The sequence below is a fragment of the Somniosus microcephalus genome, chromosome 10, assembly GCF_052327205.1.
Source record: "Somniosus microcephalus isolate GS21.2 chromosome 10, FLI_Smic_1.0, whole genome shotgun sequence".
Classification (NCBI taxonomy): domain Eukaryota; kingdom Metazoa; phylum Chordata; class Chondrichthyes; order Squaliformes; family Somniosidae; genus Somniosus; species Somniosus microcephalus.
In genome coordinates, this window is record NC_140996.1 from 106,359,717 (window position 1) to 106,380,004 (window position 20,288).

The following is a 20,288-nucleotide window of genomic DNA, read 5'->3' on the forward strand; positions in this document are numbered from 1 at the left end:
GTTGGAGTGAGTGAGGGGAGCAGAGAAATGGAGACGGCCGATGTCACGGCGGCAGTTTGCAATGAAAAGATCTAGAGAGGGTAAGAGGCCAGAGGGAGGGGTCCAGGTAGAACGGGAATTCAGAAAGCGGGAGAACGGGTCAGCCGTGCGGGGGGAAGACTCCTGGCCAAAGAAGTGGGCACGGAGGCGAAGGCGACGGAAAAAGAGCTCAACATCGTGCCGAGCTCGAAATTCATTGAGGTGGGGGCGTAAGGGGATGAAGCTCGTTCCTTTGCTGAGGACTGATCGTTCGGGGTCAGAGAGGGGAAGGTCAGAAGGGATAGTGAAAACACGGCAGGGGGTAAGATGGAGAGAAGGGGTGTCAGAGGAAAGTGAAGGGGAAGAAGGTTCCGGAGGGGCGTTGGTGTTCAAGAGTTGATGAAGCTTGCGATCCTTGACATCAGAAAGGAAGAAAAAAAGTTCTCCAGCAATGTTCCCTGTAAGCGGCACATTGTTCTGTGCGGTCTGTTTCTTTTAATGCACTGTCCCTTTAAATTTCTGCGCATGCACGGTATTTACAATGGAGAAGCCGGTGAGCGGCTTGCGCGGGACCTTTCCCATTACTGCGTGGCTGCGCAGCTTAGAGGGAACATTGTTCTCCATTCATTTTTATTTCTTGGGCATTCCCAAGTCAGGTGCCGGGGTCATTTGCAGCTCATTTCACTTCATTTGTGGCATTCAGCAAACTTGCTATTTGCATACCTCCGGGTCTCAGTTCATCGCCTGTCTACCTCTGCCAGAGTTGGCAGCAGCAGCGGCTGATTGTATTTCCAACACACACTCGTTTGGGTACATCGGTGGATCGGACCCGTCTGGTAATTGTTTGGATGAATGCTCATTCCTGCTCTGCAGCCTTGGCTCCCTTTTCACCTTGGATCGGAGATCCAAATAACAGACTAGGTGCCCTACAACAATTTAACCTATATCAATTTTTTAAAGAGGGGATTTTAATATGCAAGTATTGAGCAATGTTCCCTGTAATTTTTTTTTGGAGCTGCGCGGCCCATTCAAAAGTCCACGTATGCGTGTTTTTTTCAATTTAAAAGCCGGCTCACCGATTGCGCTGGACCCCTGGAGGGCTGCGCAGCTTAAAGGGAACATTGATAGCGAGACAGTTAAATTGAAAGGCGGTATAACCTTAATTACTTTATCATATCCAGTATGTTGCCTGAAATCCAAAATAATTCACAATAATGAACAGAGTGCTGATCACCTTTTCAAGGAACTAGGTTAGTAAGAGTTATTGAACTGCACAGTGTAAGGATCTGAATTGTTAGTGTAGAATCATAAACACAGTGGTTAAATTTATAGGCATGTAAATTCAGCTCACGTACACTTAGTTGAACTCAGTAACTCTTCCAAGATTTTCCTAATGTTATCATCATTCACTGCTTAAAAAATATTCACAAAGCAAAATCAAACTGATGTTAGTTACAAAGAATGATCCTTGTTAAGTATCAGTGATACAAATGCATTTTAGTAGTTGATTTTATCGGAGCACTCGCTCTGCTTTTCACTGCATATCATGTCAGGTAGGTGCGTTCACAAATAAAGCATGAAAAAATTATGCAATGATGTCATATTTGGTCCAATCATGTTTTTAAGAACTATACTGTTAATCAGCAATGTTTGCTCAATGTTTTGAATGTTAGTTCTCCCACTAGTAATATAAATCCTATATTTAACAAGTATGCCATAATTATATCTACAGATAATTTTATATGATGCTTCTTTTAAGTTTACACCTGGTTATTAATGACCGAATATGAAGCAACATATGCGTTTCTTCAACACTGCTGTATTACTAGCTAGAGAATTTAATAGTTACTCGAGAAACTAGTGTTTGTCTAATACTGTCTATTATGTCCGTGTATAATTGAGACACGGACTGCAGGAGTTGATTATAACAAGTCTTTACTGAATGGAGACAACCTGGAAACTGAAACTACAGAAGCCTGCTAGGGCCTTTTATACAGGGGTGGTCACTGCCGGTACTGCAGTCTGAGACCAGTTATTCCCTTAAAGGGACATACACAACAATTCCTCCCCTTTTAGATAAACAGTACATAACATTCATTTAACAACTAAATAATAACTAATTACAATTACAACTACGGTTGCTAGATACATTGGTTGAAGTTAAGCAATTATAAGTTCAGTCTTTGAGGAGGCTTCCTGATTCTGTCTGGATAACGCCTCTTTGGGGTATCAGGTTCTTTTGGCAAGGTTCAGTCGGGATCAATGTCGTTGTTTGGTTCGTCTGCTTCCAATATCACCGATTCTGCGGTAGATGCAATTGGTACTTCGGTTTCATCGCCAGGTGTATCAGATCGTGGTGTGGCGTTGACGTTTTCCAGTGACTCTAGAATCTGGTCAGCATGGCGTCTTACACTGCTCTCTCCAACATCCACGGTATACATTAGAGGTCCTTACCATGTACAGATCGTTCCTGGCTGCCATTTCTCTGTGCGGTAGTCCCGGGCCAAAACTGGTTGACCTATCTTAAAACTCCTGGTCGGCCTTTCATTCATATTCTGAAACAGCCTGTTCTCCACATCTCTTCTGACGTTTGGCTTAACCAAATCCAAGTGGCATCGTAGTCTTCGATTGAAGAACATCATGGCTGGAGTTTGGTTGGTAACCGCATGTGTCGCATTCCGGTAGGCAAACAAGAAGTTGTCCACCTTGTGTTGTAGGGGTATATCTTCATTACACATTGCCTTGATAGCCTTCTTGAATGTTTGAACAAACCTCTCGGCCAATCCATTAGTGGCTGGATGATGTGGGGCGGATGTGTAATGCTTAACACCATTGTTCTTTAAGAACCTCCGGAACTCTTCAGACACAAACTGTGGTCCATTGTCAGAGCAAATCTGTTCAGGCAGTCCATTCCTGGCGAATATGGTTCGTAAGACTGTGATAGTTTTTTCTGTAGTGGTTGAGGACATTTTTATTACCTCTGGCCACTTTGTGCATCCACCGCAATTAAAAACATCGAGTCCATAAAGGGACCAGCAAAATCAATGTGCACCCTTTGCCATGGAGATGAGGGCCACTCCCATGGATGTAGAGGGGCTTGTGGTGGGGCGTTTTGGACCTTCTGGCATCCTGTACAGCTCTTGGTCATCTCTTCGATTTCTCTATCGATTCCCGGCCACCACACAAACGTTCTGGCTAAGTTCTTCATTTTTACCCCTCCCAGATGACCCTCATGAAGCTCATTGAGCACTCTATCCTTCAATTTGGGTGGAATTACTACTCTGGATCCACACATCAAGGTTCCTCTGCACACTGACAGCTGTTCTCTTCTCGGCGAGATGCTGGCAGCAGTGGTTCGCCATGTGCTGGCCATCCCTTCACCGTTAAATCATAGACCCTGGAGAGTGTCGGGTCATTTCGTGTTTCCTTTTCTATGTTTGCATTCGTCACAGGGAGACATTCGACTATAGTCGAGTGGAATAACTCCACTGGATCCACTGCCAGTTCTTCTTCCACCGTCGGCAACGGTAGGCGCGACAATCCATCAGCATTCCCATGCTGTTTAGTTCCTTTGTACTCGATGTCATATTGGTGTGCCCCTAGGAAAAGGGACCACCTCTGTAGCCGTTGTGCCGTCATTATCGGTACGCCCTTCTGAGGGTTGAAAATGGAGACGAGAGGTTGATGATCAGTTAGTAGAGTAAATTTCTGACCGTGCAGGTAGTGATTGAACAACTTCACCCCCCACACCAGGCTGAGGGCCTCTCTGTCAATCTGGGCGTAGTTACGCTCGGATGAAGTTAATGAGCGTGACGCAAAAGCTATCGGCCTCTCCGAACCATCAAGGAATTTATGTGACAGTACCGCCCCAATGCCATAGGGAGACGCATCACACGCCAGTCTTATCGGTAGTGATGGGTTGTAGTGAGCCAATACTTCTCTTGAAGTGATTAGGTCCTTACTCTTCTGAAAGGCCCGCTTACATTCATCGCACCATTTCCATGCTACTCCCGTTCGTAGTAGGGCGTTCAGTGGATGCAGAATTGTGGACAAATTCGGCAAAAACTTATGGTAGTAATTCACCAATCCGAGGAATGACCTCGGTTGCGTCACATTTTCAGGCGCTGGAGCCTTAACTACCGCTTCAATTTTGTCAGGGGACTTATGCAACCCCTCTTCATCAATCACGTGGCCACAATATGATATCCGTTTCTTAAAAAACTCGCACTTGGGGCGATTGGCTCATAGCCCATGTTCACGTAGTCTAGTGAGCACCTGCTCTAGGTTGGCAAGGTGTTCACTGTCATCTTCACCTGTCACTAGGATGTCGTCCAAGTAACACAATCCCTTGCAGGACTTGTTCCATCGCTCTTTGCCATATCGCCGGAGCTGATGCTACTCCGAATACCAGTCGATTATACTGGTAAAGACCTTTGTGAGCGTTTATCGTGAGATACTTCCTGGAGGATTCTTCAACCTCCATCTGCAAATACGCTTGTGCTAGGTCAATTTTTGTAAAACGCTTCCCTCCAGATAGTGAGGCGAAGATATCTACTATCCTTGGAAGAGGATATTGTACTGTGTGAAGGACTGGGTTCACCGTCCCCTTGAAGTCCCCACAGATGCGAACCTTCCTTGGCTCCTCAGACTTATTGTTTAACGTTTTCTTCATGACAGGAACGATGGGTGTCGCCCACTCGCTCCAGTCTACCTTGGATAACACGCCTGCATTCTCCAGATTCTCCAGCTCTGCCTCGACGGCTGGGCGAATTGCATATGGTACCGGTCTTGCTTTGAAAAACTTGGGAATTGCATTCTCTATTTTTATCGAGGCGGTTACGCCTTTAAGAGTGCCCAGTTCTTGTTGAAATACCTCTTGGCGTCAGCTAACATTGTTGACAATCGTCCAGGAGTGACGTCGTCATCCTTTTTACCAGCCACCGTCAGTGCCTGAATGGAGTGCCAGTCTAAACTTAACTTTCTGATCCATTCACGTCCCAATAACGGTGGTCCACCATCTTGCAGAATGCAGAGATACAATTTCCGTATTTTCTTGCCGTTGTATTCGACAGGCACCATTATTTTTCCTCTGGGGTATACTTTTTGCCCCGTATACGTCCTCAAGACAATGGATGTCTCTCTCAAGGGTATGTGTGAGAATAGCCGCTCGTAGTCTCGTCGATTCATGACGGTTAGAGCTGATCCTGTATCCAATTCCATTTTGACTTGGGACCCTGCTATCGTGAGGGTGACCCAAATGGTTCGGTGATCCTCTTTTGCGATTACTTTGTGAAGTGAAGTTTGAGACAGCTTAGTCTCTTGTTCCCGGATTCACTATCGCTCATCTGGTCTTCGGAACTACTGTCCGTCATCTTTTGTACTTTCCTGTACGGTTCCTTAGTAGCCTTTTTGTTGTCGTTGGTCTTCTTCCCAGACCTGCAGACTCGTGCAATGTGTCCCATCTTTCCGCATTGCCTGCATATTTTGTCCTTGGACCAGCAGTCCTTCTGGTCATGGTTTGTTCTGCCGCAGCGATAACATTTTGCAAATCCCCGTGTCATTTCGTGGGTGCCGCATTCCTGTGGCTTTTGTTGTATTTCCGCAGCTCCCCTTGCTGCTGCTTCGTACGATACTGCCACGCTGAAAGCCTTATCTAGCGTCAGCTCTTTCTCTGAGAGTAACCTCTTCTGGGTTCCTTCACTCAGGAGTCCACAGACAAATTTGTCCCGTAAGGTATCTGCCAGTCCTGCTCCGAACTGACAGTACTTTGATAGCTTGCGTAGTTCCGTAAGGTAATCAGCATTGCTCTCATTTTTATGCTGATTTCTCCTGTGGAATTTAAATCTTTCTGCTATCAGCAGCGGTGTAGGATTTAGGTGTTCCTGTAGGATAGCAACAATTTCGTTAAAACTCTTAGCCTTCGGTTTGGCTGGAGTAATCAGGTCCCGCAATCGGCCGTATGTTCTTGCGCCCATTAAGTTTAGCAATACCGATGCCTTTTTCTCATCGGCTATTTCGTTTGCCTCGCAATATACCTCGACTCTTTCCACATACGTGGTCCAGTCTTCTATTGCATTATCGAAGGCAGTGATATCGCCAGTCTTTGGCATCTTGAAAATCTAAGATGGCGCCTCCCGCGCTTTGCCTTCGTCCCCGATGGATGAAAATGGCGCCTCCCGCGCTTTTCCTTGTTCCCCGCCGAGTTAAGATGGTGCCTCCCGCGCTTTCCCGCTGCTGCCAACGCTGTTGCTGGCGATCATATTTATTTTACTATCCTGTAATGGCGACGCCCTATGGTCTTCGCACCTCCCCGATCGCTGCTGCCAACGCCGCTCTCCGCGGTATTTTTATTTTTCTATCGCGCTTCAATATTTGCTCCGTTAATTGAAGAACCATTCCCGTCGTGGAGCGGACCCTCTGGGACACTTCCCTCCCTCTTCTTAGGTCCGAACGCTGCCCGGCTTCGAAGCACCGGCCGCGCCCTGTGTGCTCCACCCTCTCTCTCTCTCTCTTTGCTTCCCGACTTGCTGCCCGGCCCCGTTGCAGAGCCACCCGATCGAGCTCTAGCCCGCCGCAGCCCAGGAAGGATCAGTGCACTACCTGCCACCAGCCCGATTAGCTGGGAAACCACAGACTGGAGGACCAAGCCTGGCTCTCGACAGTCTCTCCTGGAACTTTTCAATTCGATGATTTGGAGGGCGGTTGCCCACGGTTGACGCCCGTTTCTCGAGTTCCTTTTGGATTTTTTTTTTTTTTGCTTCTGGCTTCGACCTTCAATAACGTCGTCTGAGGTGCTGCCGAGTTGCAGGTAAGTTCATTTCTTACTCGTCGCCAGTATTATGTCCGTGTATAATTGAGACACGGACTGCAGGAGTTGATTATAACAAATCTTTACTGAATGGAGACAACCTGGAAACTGAAATTACAGAAGCCTGCTAGGGCCTTTTATACAGGGGTGGTCACTGCCGATACTGCAGTCTGAGACCAGTTATTCCCTTAAAGGGACATACACAACACTGTCGGTGTAACGATCTAATCAAAAAGAACAGACAGCGGTATGATGGACTAAATGGCTGCCTTCTGTGCTGAAATTTCAATGTTTCTTTGATAGTCACATCACTGTTTATTTTGCAGTCTAATTCTCAGATCAGCAAGGTAGGCAGGGTAATCAAGCAATGTTGTTTTTCAGGTGAAACTCATCGATAAGCTGATTCAAATTGTTTCAGTGATCAGAAGATTTATGAAAATGTTAAATTCTCCAATTTAGCTAAATTTTAAGGAAAGTTGGAAACCAGGGCATTATTACATTGAAGTAAAATATGTTTTGAAATAAGTATGAAGGGATTGCAGGATAAGACATGGAAGTATGATATAGCTATTCCTGAAACATGGCTTAAAGAAGGGCAGGAATGGCAGCTGAACATTCCTGGTTACAGGATTTTCAGACGAGTTAGAGAGGGGAATAAAAAGGGAAGGGGGGTCGCAATATTGGTTAAAGAAACAATTACAGTTGTGAGGAGGGATGATATGTTAGAAGGATCATCAAATGAGGCCATATCGGTTGAACTGAGGAACAATAAAGGGGCAATCACAATGCTGGGAGTGTACTATAGACCCCCAGTCAAAGGGAGATAGAAGAACAAATAAGTCGGCAAATTTCTGTTCAAAAACAATAGGGCAGTACAGGAAACTTTGGTTTATCCGGAGGTTATATGTCCAGAATACTCAATCTAATGGCAAAAATCAGGAGCCGTTTTCTGTAAGTTTTTTTAGTTCTCGTTGCTTTTTTTTTCCCAGTCAGGCACTGCAAGATCTGTAGCTATAGCAACAGCTTCAGCTAGAGACGCTTGCAGCTGCAGCCGACTGTTTTGAAGCTGGGTTTGTTGATTCACGGAGCTTTTCAGTTCCGTATGTTTCAACATTAACGCTGGTATGTCCGGCACTTTTGATGGTACGGCACCAGCTCGGTCTCGCCAGTGCTGGATTTCAGAAAGTTTCCTGTAATAGTAGGGGATTTCAGCTACTCCAATATTAAATGGGATAGTCTTTGTAAAAGGTATAGAGAGTGCAGAATTATTCAAATGCATTCAGGAGAACTTTCTTAGCCATTACATAGCAAGCCCAACAAGAGAGGAAATTAGGAAAGCAAAGAGCGGACATGAAAAAATATTGGCAAGGAAAACCCAAAGGTGTTTTATATATAAATACATAAAGCGCAAGAGGATAACTAAGGAAAGAGTAGGGCCTATTGGAGACCAAAAAGCTAACCTGTTTGTGGAGGCAGAAGATGTGGGTATAGTTCTTAATGAATACTTTACATTGTCTTCACAAAAGAGAGGGATGATGCAGACATTGTAGTTAAGGAGGAGGAGTGTAAAATATTAGATGGGATAAACATAGAGAGAGATAAAATATTAAGGAGTTTAGCATCTTTAAAAGTAGATAAATCGCCAGGCCTGGATGAAATGTATCCCATCTGTTAAGAGAAGCAAGAGAGGAAATAGCGGGGGCTCTGAACACCATTTTCCAATCCTTTCTGGTTACAAGCATGGTGCCAGAGGACTGCTAACATTGTACTGTTGTTTAAGAAGGGAGAAAGTGTTAGTGAGTAATTACAGACCAGTCAGCCTAACCTCGGTGATGGGCAAATTATTGAAAAAATTCCTGAGGGACAGTATAAGTCATCATTTAGAAAAGTACAGATTAATCAAGGACAGTCAACATGGATTTGTTATGGGAAGGTCGTCTCTGACTAACTTGATTGAATTTTTTGAGGAGGTAACGTGGAGGGTTGTGTGCCTGATGTAGTGTATATGGATTTCAGCAAGATCTTGACAAGGTCCCACATGGCAGATTGGTCAGAAAAGTAAAAGCCGATGGGATTGAAGGGCAAGTTGAGTCCAAAATTGGCTCGGTGGCAGGAAGCAAAGGGTAATGGTGTTTTTGTGACTGGAAGGCTGTTTCCAGTGGGGTTCCGCAGGGCTCGGTACTAGGTCCCTTGCTTTTTTGGTATATATCAATGATTTAGACTTCAATGTTGGGGGCATGATTAAGAAGTTTGCAGGTGATACAAAAATTGGCCGTGTGGTTGATGGTGAGCAAGAAAGCTGTAGACTGCAGGAAGATATCAATGGATTGGCCAGGTGGGCAGAAAAGTGGCAAATGGAATTCAGTCTGGAGAAGTGTGAGGTAATGCTATTGGGGAGGGCTAACAAGGCAAGGGAATACACAATAAATGGTAGGATACTGAGAAGTGTAGAGAAACAGAGGGGCCTTGGCGTGCATTCCACAGATCCCTGAAGGTAGCAGGACCGGTAGATAAGGTGGTTAAGAAGGTATACAGGATACTTTCCTTTATTGGCATAGAATATATGAGCAGGGAGGTTATGCTTGAACTGCATAAAACACTAGTTATGCCACAGTAAGAGTACTGCGTACAGTTCTGGTCACCATATTACAGGAAAGATATGATTGCACTGGAGAGGGTACAGAGGAGATTTACATGGTTGTAGCCTGGGCTGGGGAATTTTGGCTGTGAGGAAAGATTGGATAGGCTGGGGTTTTCTTCTGAACAGAGGAGGCTGAGGGGAGATTTAATTGAGGTGTATAAAATTATGAGGGGCCTAGATAGAGTGGACAGGAAGCACCTATTTCCCTTAGAGAGGTCAATAACCAGGGGCATAGATTTAAAGTAATTGGTAGAAGGATTTGAGGGGAGTTGAGAGTGTTTTTCACCCAGAGGGTGATGGGGGTCTGGAATGCACTGCCTGAAAGGGTGGTAGAGGCAGAAATCCTCATCGTATTTAAAAAGTGTTTGGATATCCACTTGAAGTACTGTAACCTGCAAGGAAATGGACCAAGAGCTGGAAAGTTGGATTAGGCAAGATAGCTCTTTTGGCCGGCACAGACACAGTGGACCGAATGGTCTCCTTCTGTGCCGCAAATTTCTATGATTCTATAATTACTTCACTTATAGTAGCTGTTCATATGTCAATCCTTTACCATGCTGTTAAGTGAGGAACTGTTGATTTTTTTCTGTATATTATAATTGTGGCTTTCTTGAAATGCTTTAGAAAATGTATGGTCCTAAATGGGAAGTTCCATGACAATAAAATGACAATGAATAGGTTACTGATATAGACTTATAGAATGGTTACAGCACAGAAGGAGGCCATTTGGCCTGTCGATCCTGTGCTGGTTCTCTGCAAGAGTACTTCAGCTAGTCCCACTCCCCTGCCCTTTCCCCTTAGCCTTGCAAATTTTTTTACTTCAGGTACTTAACCAATTCCCTTTTGAAAGCCACAATTGAATCTACCTCCACCACCCTTTCAGGCAGTGCATTCCAGATCCTAACCACTCGCTGCGTGAAAAGGTTTTTCCTCAAGTCGCCTGTGATCCTTTGGTTCTTCATTAATCACCTTAAATCTGTGTCCTCTGGTTCTCGACCCTTCCGCCAATGGGGACAGTTTTTCTCTGTCTAGACCCTTCATGATTTTGAACACCACTATCAAATCTTCTCTCGGCTTTCTCTGCTCCAAGGACAACAATCCCAGCTTCTCTGGTCTATCCATGTAACTGAAGTCCCTCATCCCTGGAAATATTCTTGTAAATCTTTTCTGCACCCTCTCTAAGGCCTTCACATCCTTTATAAAGTGCGGTGCCCAGAATTGGACACAATACTCCAGTTGTGGACGGACCTGTGTTTTATAGAGGTTCATCATAACTTCCTTGCTTTTGTACTCTATGGGCTCGAATTTCATCGGGCCATTGAGGCGGGATTGGAGGCGTGTGGGGGGTTAAAAATCCCGAAATCGGGGGGGCACGAACCCATCCCACCTCCATGCCCGTTTCCCAGGAGGCGGGTACCCGACCTGTGCTGGGAGCCACCTTCCCGAGGCGGGAAGGGGATTAGTGCCAATTAACTGCCTGTTAACAGGCAGTTTTTAACCTAATCCCTATTTTTATCCCTGAAGTGTGGGCTGCCCGACGGCTCCAAACCACGCCAAGTTAGCGAGGCGGACCGTCGGGCTGAAGAACTTGGAGGGTTTGAGATGTCCGGTGTTCAGGTGAGTGATGGGTGCATGAGTGCAGAGGTAAGTGTGTTTGGTGTGTGTAAAGTGTTTAATTAAATTTTACTTCCCTTTACAGGCTTCCTTCCTTCAGGTCTCTGGAGTCCCTCATCTCACCGGCACAGAAAGCAGAATGGCCGCGAGCTGTCAAAAGTTGCAGCCTCTGCTTTCTGTTCTGGAGAGATCTCTAAATCAGCCTGAGAGGAAGGAATTAACTTAGATTACAGATTCAGTGTTTGACAGCTTCAAAGAGCTGTCAAACGCTGATATTTCATCTGTCAAGCGCTCTTGACAGATGAAATGTCAATCTGTGACATCACCTGTTGCCGGGTGGCCCTTAATTGGCCTGCTGAGCCCGCTGGGTGGGTTCAACAAGGTCAATCAAGGGAAAATCGAGTGGGTTGGCCACAGCTCGATGGAGGTGGGACTACAACCCCAAAAGTGGGAGTCCCACCTCCTACTCACCTCCATTGATAAAATCCAGCCCTATGCCTCTATTTATGAAGCCCAGGATCCTGTATGCTTTTTTAACCGCTTTCTCAACCTGCCCTTTCAACGATTTGTGCACATATACCCCCAGGTCTCTCTGTTCATGCACCCCTTTAGAATGGTACTCTTTAGTTTATATTGCCTCTCCTCGTTCTTCCTACCAAAATGTATCACTTTGCACTTTTCTGCGTTAAATTTCATCTGCCACGTGTTCACCCATTCCATCAGCTTGTCTGTGCCCTCTTGAAGTCTCCTCACTGTTTACTATACTTCCAAGTTTTGTGTCATCTGCAAATTTTGAAATTGTGCTCTATACACCCAAGTGCAAGTCATTAATGGGCCAGAAATTCGGGTTCCCACGGCTGAGTACACGCTGGGTACTCACGCGTAGGGCCAATGCAAGTGCCAGTTTCGTGCATGCACTGTGCATGCGCGGGAAACCGGAACTTCTGTTCCCTTGAAGGAAGGGGTTCACAGGTCGAACGCGTGCGCCGGAGAGGCAGCGCGTACGCCTTGAACTTCCTTTTTTTTTTACAGGTTTCTTTGGGAGGGTAAGTCTCCAGCAGCTACGCTTTTAAAAAGCAGTCACAAGGCCTGCTTTTAACAAGGTAAGTGGTGAATTAAGTAAAATTAAAACATTTTTTCCACAGGTTTATTATTTTTAAATACTTTAAAGAAAGGTAAGTTTATTTTTAGCCCTGTTAAAAACTATAATTAATTTTTTCAAAAATTTAAATTATTTAAAATAGTTATTTTATGTAATTTATAGTTATTTTAAAAATGTGATGTTTTTAAAAAAATTTATTTGAAGTTTTAGTTAGGTTTTGGGGCCGATCTCTATTCATAGATTTGACAGGTCTTCCTGTCACATCTATGAATAAAGATTCCCTGCTACGATTGGCTCTCCATGGCCCACGTGATCCCAGGGGACGCTTCGAACTAACTGCGCCCCTGGGATACGCAAGCACTGCGCGCCGGCAGCTGGAGGAGGCCCAGGATCGGAATCCCACACGGGCCCACAGCACAACGGCCGGCGCACTAGGTAAGTGCAGGTCGGGGGCTTGCACCCGCGGGAAGCCTCCGACCCGAATTTCTGGCCCATTTATATTAAGAAAAGCAGTGGTCCTAGTACCGACCCCTGGAGATCGTCGATGTGTACCTTCTTCCAGTCCAATAAACAACCGTTCACCACTACTCTCTGTTTCCTGTCACTTAGCCAATTTCGTATCCATGCTGCCACTGTCCCTTTTATTCCATGGGCTTCACTTTTGCTGGCAAGCCTATTATGTGATACTTTATCAAACACTTTTTGGAAGTCCATGTACACCACATCAATCGCATTGCCCTCATCAACCCTCTCTGTTACCTCATCAAAAAACTCAAATCAAGTTAGTTAAACACAATTTGCCTTTAACAAATCCATGCAGGCTTTCCTTAATTAATCTACACTTGTCCAAGTGACTGTCAGTTTTGTCCTGGATTATCATTTCTAAAAGCTTCCCCACTACCGAGGTTAAACTGACTAGCCTGTAGTTGTTGGGTTTATCCTTGAGCCCTTTTTTAAACAAGTGTGTAACATTTGCAATTCTCCAGTCCTCTGGCACCACCCCAGTATCTAAGGAGGACTGGAAGATTATGGCCAGTACTTCCTTCAGCATCCTAGGATGCATCCCATCCGGTCCTGGTGACTTATCAACTTTATGTACAGCCAGCCTTTCCAGTACCTCCTCTTTATCAATTTTTATCCCATCCAGTATCTCAACTACCTCTTTCACCTATGTCTTTGAGAGTTATATGAGTAGATTTTGATATACAGCAAAATGGATATTATAATTGAACCAAGAGAGTCCCACTGGTTGGGATTTTTAACTAAGCAAGCTATTATAATTGAATATTATGTTCTAAACGTGTAAATTATGTTGCACAAGTTTGACGTAACAAATCCTAATCTTGTTTTTCATCTGTCTATTACAGATGTATTTGTGAAGTCATTAATGAAGCAGTATTGAAACACAATGTGATCTATGTGTCAAGTGCCGGTAATAATGGACCTTGCCTTTCCACTGTAGGATGTCCAGGTGGAACTACTTCCAGTGTCATTGGTAGGAACTGATTTTATTTAACTCCTGTATAACACTATCCAGAAGTAATGATTTAAAAAAAAAAAAAAAAAAAATTTCCACCAATTTTCTCACCTTTCCTGAAGGCACTGTTGCTGAGGTATGGTTCCCAGGTACCAAGTGCTTCTGGTACCTCATTCAGGTGCCATTCTTCATTTGCGAACGTGGCCAGTGACTGCCCTCAAGCTATTTGACGGCAGTGGGCATCACAGTCAAGCTTTATCCTGTTATCATCCGTTGTCCACTCCCTCCACACCTGCAGCAAGGGTATGCAGATAGCAATGGGAGGGGGGATATCTTAGCCAAGTTTCCCCCTCCCAACCCAAAGGCTTTGGGAGCAATTGTATTGCTGCTACAGCCATACTAGCTTAATGAGCTCACTGAGCAGAGATCAGGGGGCAAACCTAAACCTTTCCAATTTGTATGTCTCTGCTACTCACTGGTTTAATCAGTTGCGCTTTGACCAAAATGCTTAATTAAACAACAGTTCTCGTAACTATTTGGAAATTGGTTAATTTGCCCATTACTTAATTTGTGCCTTTTTAAAAAATGCTTAATTTATTATTACAAAACCTTCCAATAATGCCCCTATACCAAACAATTCCTCATGTCGCTGAAGACCACTGAGAACCAATTTCAGCTCTGGTCAAAGATCAAATTAATGAATGTAAACTGGTTAAACTGAAAATCTACTGTTGGATGATTAATATTTCGACACTTGTAAAATGCCACTGATTCATTATCTGACGTACAATCAACTCTTCATCCGGATTCCATCTTTGGTAAAGATTAATTTTTGCTCGCGAGAGAATTTCTGTCTAAGCAGATGCAGCCACTCGTGTAAATTTGTGGAAGATTTTTTTCTTCGATGCTTTGGCTGGAGTTTTCTGCTTGTGCACTCATCAGCTTGCGATTTTCCATTTAATGGGCACAAACTTACAGGCACCCTTAGTTTCTAAATATAAATTCTCAACAATACAAAATCTGCTGTGTCTGAGTGCAGTTTATGTGTGAGGTAAGACTTGTGGAAAATTGAACCCAAAACTAAATAGTTTAGGAAGGAAATCTCATTTTGTAGTTTTAAGCATCTTTCAGTCACTGGCTGAAACTAGTTTCTACTTAAATTATTTGATAGCCAGGTTTGATTAATGCTTTTGCAACCACATGTAGTAATTAAAAGTACCGCCAAATTCAGCCGTATATAACCTGTACCACCACTCCTAATGATGCTGGGTCAAAAATTAATAACATTCTGGTATAGGTATTTTCTTCCCCTTCCCTCACTAAGCACAAATCACTGTTTGAGCAAGTGGGCAGGTGACTTGCTGTGCATATTTGTGGTCCTTGTTCATTTGGGTTTGTGTTTCTGCCTTTTCCTGAACATGTACGTCATCTCAGCCAAGACCAGAAAATTACTGTACCGAGTATTAAGAGTGACCCTATGCCCAACCGTTCTGTGGTACGATATTTGCTTTGATCGTGTGCTGGTCTGCACTATTTAGTCTGCTATAATTTATTTAGCTCCTATTTAAGCCTTCATAAGTAGTTCAGTGGACAGGAATTTTAGTTTGTGTTAACTTTTTCATGTCCTATTTTATCTTGACTGAACGTCACTCCTTTCATGTATAATTGTTGCATTCCAAGTATATCGCTTTCATTGTTGGTTTGTGTAGATGGTTGCTGTCTGTTTTATTGGGTCTGAAATGTTTGTCACAAGGCTAAGGATAGCCATGTTAAAAAAGTCTAGGAGAATACATGATGTGACTAGCAATGGTTATGAGAGATTAGCCATTGAGCAATATTAGATTGCATAACTTGGGGCTTGTCCATTAAGTTGTCTTGTATGAGCAGCTGAGTTGTGTAGTCTACAGTCACATTGTTTAATCTATACTGTACAGTTGTTTTTGAAGGATAAACCAAAGTTATTAATCTAAGATACCTCCATAGAGTTATTATTTTAAATATTCTATCTGCAGCATTCCTCTGTGGAGCCCTCCATGCCATGCATCATTTAATTCTGCAGGAATCGAATGCACATGTTGGGTGAAGTGAGCTAAGGGCATTACATTTTTTGCATGTCTGATTTGTAATATTGGTGTCAGTAGATTGATCTATTAACAGATAACTTGTTTTAATATATTACTGTTTTGCTGATGTAATATCAAGGCAAACATACATTGAAGGTTAGTATCAATCCAAAAGCAATATAAATATATTATTTATAATAAGTACTGCCAACTTGTACCTATGGATTTGATCTAAGTAATTAACTTCTCATAAAGTTATTGGTTTGGCTCAGAAGTAGTTCCACCATAGAATGTTTCCAGATAACGATTGCATAATATAATTTTGAAATTAAATGAGTTTGGGCTCTATCTGCAGGTGTTGGTGCATATGTCTCACCTGACATGATGGTTGCTGAATACTCCTTGCGAGAGAAGCTGCCTGCTAACCAGTATACCTGGTCTTCAAGAGGACCATGGTAAGCAACTTCTGTGTTGGTCAACTCGTTGGCTTATGCAGAAGCTTTTATGGTAAATTATCATGAATAGTGCAGTAGTAACTAATAAATCCTGAGTAATGTAATAAGAATACAGTAACAATGATTTATTCTAAAAATGTTACCTGTGTTTTTTTAATCTCTCCATATGATTGTTTCCTTATTTTTTTTACCCTGCTGCCTTGAAATTGTGCTGTGTGCTATAATTAATGAATGAGTTAACCTGTTTGTATGAAATTCTTTTGTTCTATTTTAATTAAGGCATTAATTCATTATTTTAAATAGTGTAATTTCAAGGCATGTGTCCTTTAGTAAGGAGGTCATGCTTATTGAGATTTAGAAACCATTTGTGTCCAGTCAAAGGGAGGTATTCTTAATATAGGATGAAGTATTTATAGTTTCATATTTCTGGGAAGAAATGCCTTCTCAAGGGATGAATTCAGTTGACTTTGTTCATGCTGGCACAGCTGGTCAGTATTGCCTTTTATCTATCTATCAGCACGTGGGTAAGACAAATATGAGCTAGCACTGCTGTTGCACTGCATCCTGTGGTAAGATCCTGGTTCTTCCCCTGCGATTCTGACGTTGGTATGTTAGACATCAGAAAGCTTTTCCCAAATGGAGAGAAATCTCAGGCCAAATTCATTGCTTTTATGCAGCTTCTAGGGACTGGTCTATAACTTAAGTTTTCCAAATCAGCAGGTTTAGGAAGGTCCCTCATTTTTACCTGTCATTTTAAAGTGTAACCTACATACTTTAAAGAGTATAAATTTTAATTATTCCTCAAACAGGTTATTAAGAGAGCACTAAAGAGTTCAAGACTACCATATTTGTTCCAATCAAGACCTCAATTATACTTCCTAGTTCCAATTGAAATTCATCTGCACAGGACAGAGCTCTGCATATCTGTTAAACTTTGCACATTTAGGGAATGCAGACAGGAGCCGTCTTCAAACATTTAAATCCACTCTCGTAAGTTTAAACATGCTGAGGAAGACCAAGAGGTTCGACGGCATAGTGGAGTTATACTCCATGCAATAACAAACTGAAGCAGTGTGTCACTACCTCCTCCAGAGGATCCCATACCATTAGACTGCAGAGTCGAATATTGACTCAGAATTATGCTGCAACTTTAGTGTTGGGATTGTAAAAAATGGCAATTAGTTTCTTCTGGACAGAATTGAAAGCTGGATCACAGAAAGCAACAGAATATTAACATTTCCTTTGGGCAAAACATAGTCTCATTAAATTTGAACACAAAAGTAAAAGCTCCATATCCTGATATCATAAGACTGGCATATATGGAACTAGCTGGGGAACCCGGCGTTGCCAGGGCAGTTTAGAGGGCTGCGCGGTTGACGGCCAGCCGCTGCCGCTCCCCGCTCTGTGTCTCGGCCGCGCGATTGACATCCGCCCGCTGCTGCTTCCCCGCTCTGTGTCTCAGGCCGAGCAGTTGTGAGGCCCGGCCCGAGTGACCCTAACTCACCTCCCGCTCCGGAGGGCCGACGCAGCTGCCCCGCTCGCTGTTGAGGAAAAGCAGGGGAAAAAATGGCGGCGAGGTTTCGGGAGGCTGCAGGATTAGATCCCGCCCGTGACGCACCGATTGGTCAACCATCAGGTCACTGAACTGTAGGATTGGTCAACCATCATGTCACTCAACGCTAATGAGCGGTAGGATTGGTCAACCGCTAATGAGCGGATTATTGAATGTTTTTGTATACTGTCTGAACAATTTTTATCTGACCAAAAAGTAAATATGCCTATGACACTCCCCTAATCATCAGCTTTCTTTTGATATAACATATGTGTAGGTACGCTCTATAACTTTTGAGTGTATAGCGGACAGACAGACATACTGCTTTATTATATACTAGCTGGTGGGGGGGCCGGCGTTGCCAGGGCAGTTTAGAGGGCCGCGCGGTTGACGGCTGGCCGCTGCCGCTCCCCCGCTCTGTGTCTCGGGCCGCAAGGTTGAGGGCCGGCCGCTGCCGCTCCCCCGCTCTGTGTCTCGGGCCGAGAGGTTGTGAGGCCCGGCCCGAGTGACCCCAACTCACCTCCCACTCCGGCGGGCCGACACAGCTGCCGCGCTCGCTGTTGAGGAAAAGCAGGGGAAAAAATGGCGGCTACGTTTCGGGAGGCTGCAGGATTAGGTCCCGCCCGTGATGCACCGATTGGTCAACCATCAGGTCACTGAACTGTAGGATTGGTCAACCATCACGTCAGTCAACGTTAATGAGCGGTAGGATTGGTCAACCGCAAACGAGCGTTTTTTGAACGTTTTTTGTCGAGACAAAGAGAGCGAGCGACTGGGGGAAGAGAGAGAGCGAGCGACTGGGGGGAAGAGAGAGAGCGAGCGACTGGGGGGAAGAGAGAGCGAGCGACTGGGGGAAGAGAGAGAGAGAGCGACTGGGGGGAAGAGAGAGAGAGAGCGACTGGGGGTGAAGAGAGAGAGCGACTGGGGGGAAGAGAGAGCGACTGGGGGGAAGAGAGAGAGCGACTGGGGGGGAAGAGAGAGCGACTGGGGGGAAGAGAGAGCGCGACTGGGGTGAAGAGAGCGCGACTGGGGAGAAGAGGGAGCGACTGGAGGAGAAGAGAGAGAGCGACTGGAGGAGAAGAGAGAGAGCGACTGGGGGGAGAGAGAGAGCGACTGGGGGGAGAGAGAGAGCGACTGGGGGGAGAGAGAGAGCGACTGGGGGGAGAGAGAGAGCGACTGGGGGGAGAGAGAGAGCGACTGGGGGGAGAGAGAGAGCGACGGGGGGAGAGAGAGCGACTGGGAGGAGGGAGAGAGAGCGACTGGAGGAGAGAGAGAGAGCGACTGGGAGGAGAGAGAGAGAGCGACTGGGGGGAGAGAGCGAGCGCGACTGTGGGGGGAGAGAGCGAGCGCGACTGGGGGAGAGAGCGAGCGCGACTGGGGGGAGAGAGCGAGCGCGACTGGGGGGAGAGAGCGAGCGCGACTGTGGGGGAGAGAGCGAGCGCGACTGTGGGGGGAGAGAGCGAGCGCGACTGGGGGGAGAGAGCGAGCGCGACTGGGGGGAGAGAGCGAGCGCGACTGTGGGGGAGAGAGCGAGCGCGACTGTGGGGGGAGAGAGCGAGCGCGACTGTGGGGGGAGAGAGCGAGCGCGACTGTGGGGGGAGAGAGCGAGCGCGACTGGGGGGAGAGAGCGAGCGCGACTGTGGGGGGAGAGAGCGAGCGCGACTGTGGGGGGAGAGAGCGAGCGCGACTGGGGGGGAGAGAGCGAGCGCGACTGTGGGGGGAGAGAGCGAGCGCGACTGTGGGGGGAGAGAGCGAGCGCGACTGTGGGGGAGAGAGCGAGCGCGACTGTGGGGGAGAGAGCGAGCGCGACTGTGGGGGGAGAGAGCGAGCGCGACTGTGGGGGGAGAGAGCGAGCGCGACTGTGGGGGGAGAGAGCGAGCGCGACTGTGGGGGGAGAGAGCGGCGCGACTGTGGGGGGAGAGAGCGAGCGCGACTGTGGGGGAGAGAGCGAGCGCGACTGTGGGGGAGAGAGCGAGCGACTGTGGGGGGAGAGAGCGAGCGCGACTGTGGGGGGAGAGAGCGAGCGCGACTGTGGGGGGAGAGAGCGCGACTGGGGGAGAGCGAGCGATGGGGGAGAGAGCGAGCGCGACTGTGGGGGGGAGAGAGCGAGCCGACTGGGGGGAGAGAGCGAGCGCGACTGGGGGAGAGAGCGACGGCGCGACTGGGGGGAGAGAGCGAGCGCGACTGGGGGGAGCGACGCGACTGTGGGGGGAGAGAGCGAGCGCGACTGTGGGGGAGAGAGCGAGCGCGACTGTGGGGGAGAGAGCGAGCGCGACTGTGGGGGGAGAGAGCGAGCGCGACTGTGGGGGGAGAGAGCGAGCGCGACTGGGGGGGAGAGAGCGAGCGCGACTGGGGGGAGAGAGCGAGCGCGACTGTGGGGGGAGAGAGCGAGCGCGACTGGGGGAGAGAGAGAGAGAGCGCGACTGTGGGGGGAGAGAGAGAGAGCGCGACTGGGGGGAGAGAGAGAGAGAGCGCGACTGTGGGGGGAGAGAGAGAGAGCGCGACTGTGGGGGAGAGAGAGAGAGCGCGACTGTGGGGGGAGAGAGAGCGCGACTGTG

At 46.3% G+C, this 20,288-nt stretch overlaps 1 protein-coding gene across 1 annotated transcript in view; it reads left to right on the forward strand.

The window, feature by feature from the left end:
* Nucleotides 1-20,288, forward strand: part of tpp2 (tripeptidyl peptidase 2) — a 222,366-nt gene that overhangs the window by 38,276 nt on the left and 163,802 nt on the right. The window contains exons 9-10 of the mRNA XM_085998280.1: nt 13,551-13,678; nt 16,079-16,178. Coding sequence (XP_085854406.1) covers nt 13,551-13,678; nt 16,079-16,178 — 228 coding nt within the window. The remainder of the gene's footprint in view (nt 1-13,550; nt 13,679-16,078; nt 16,179-20,288) is intronic.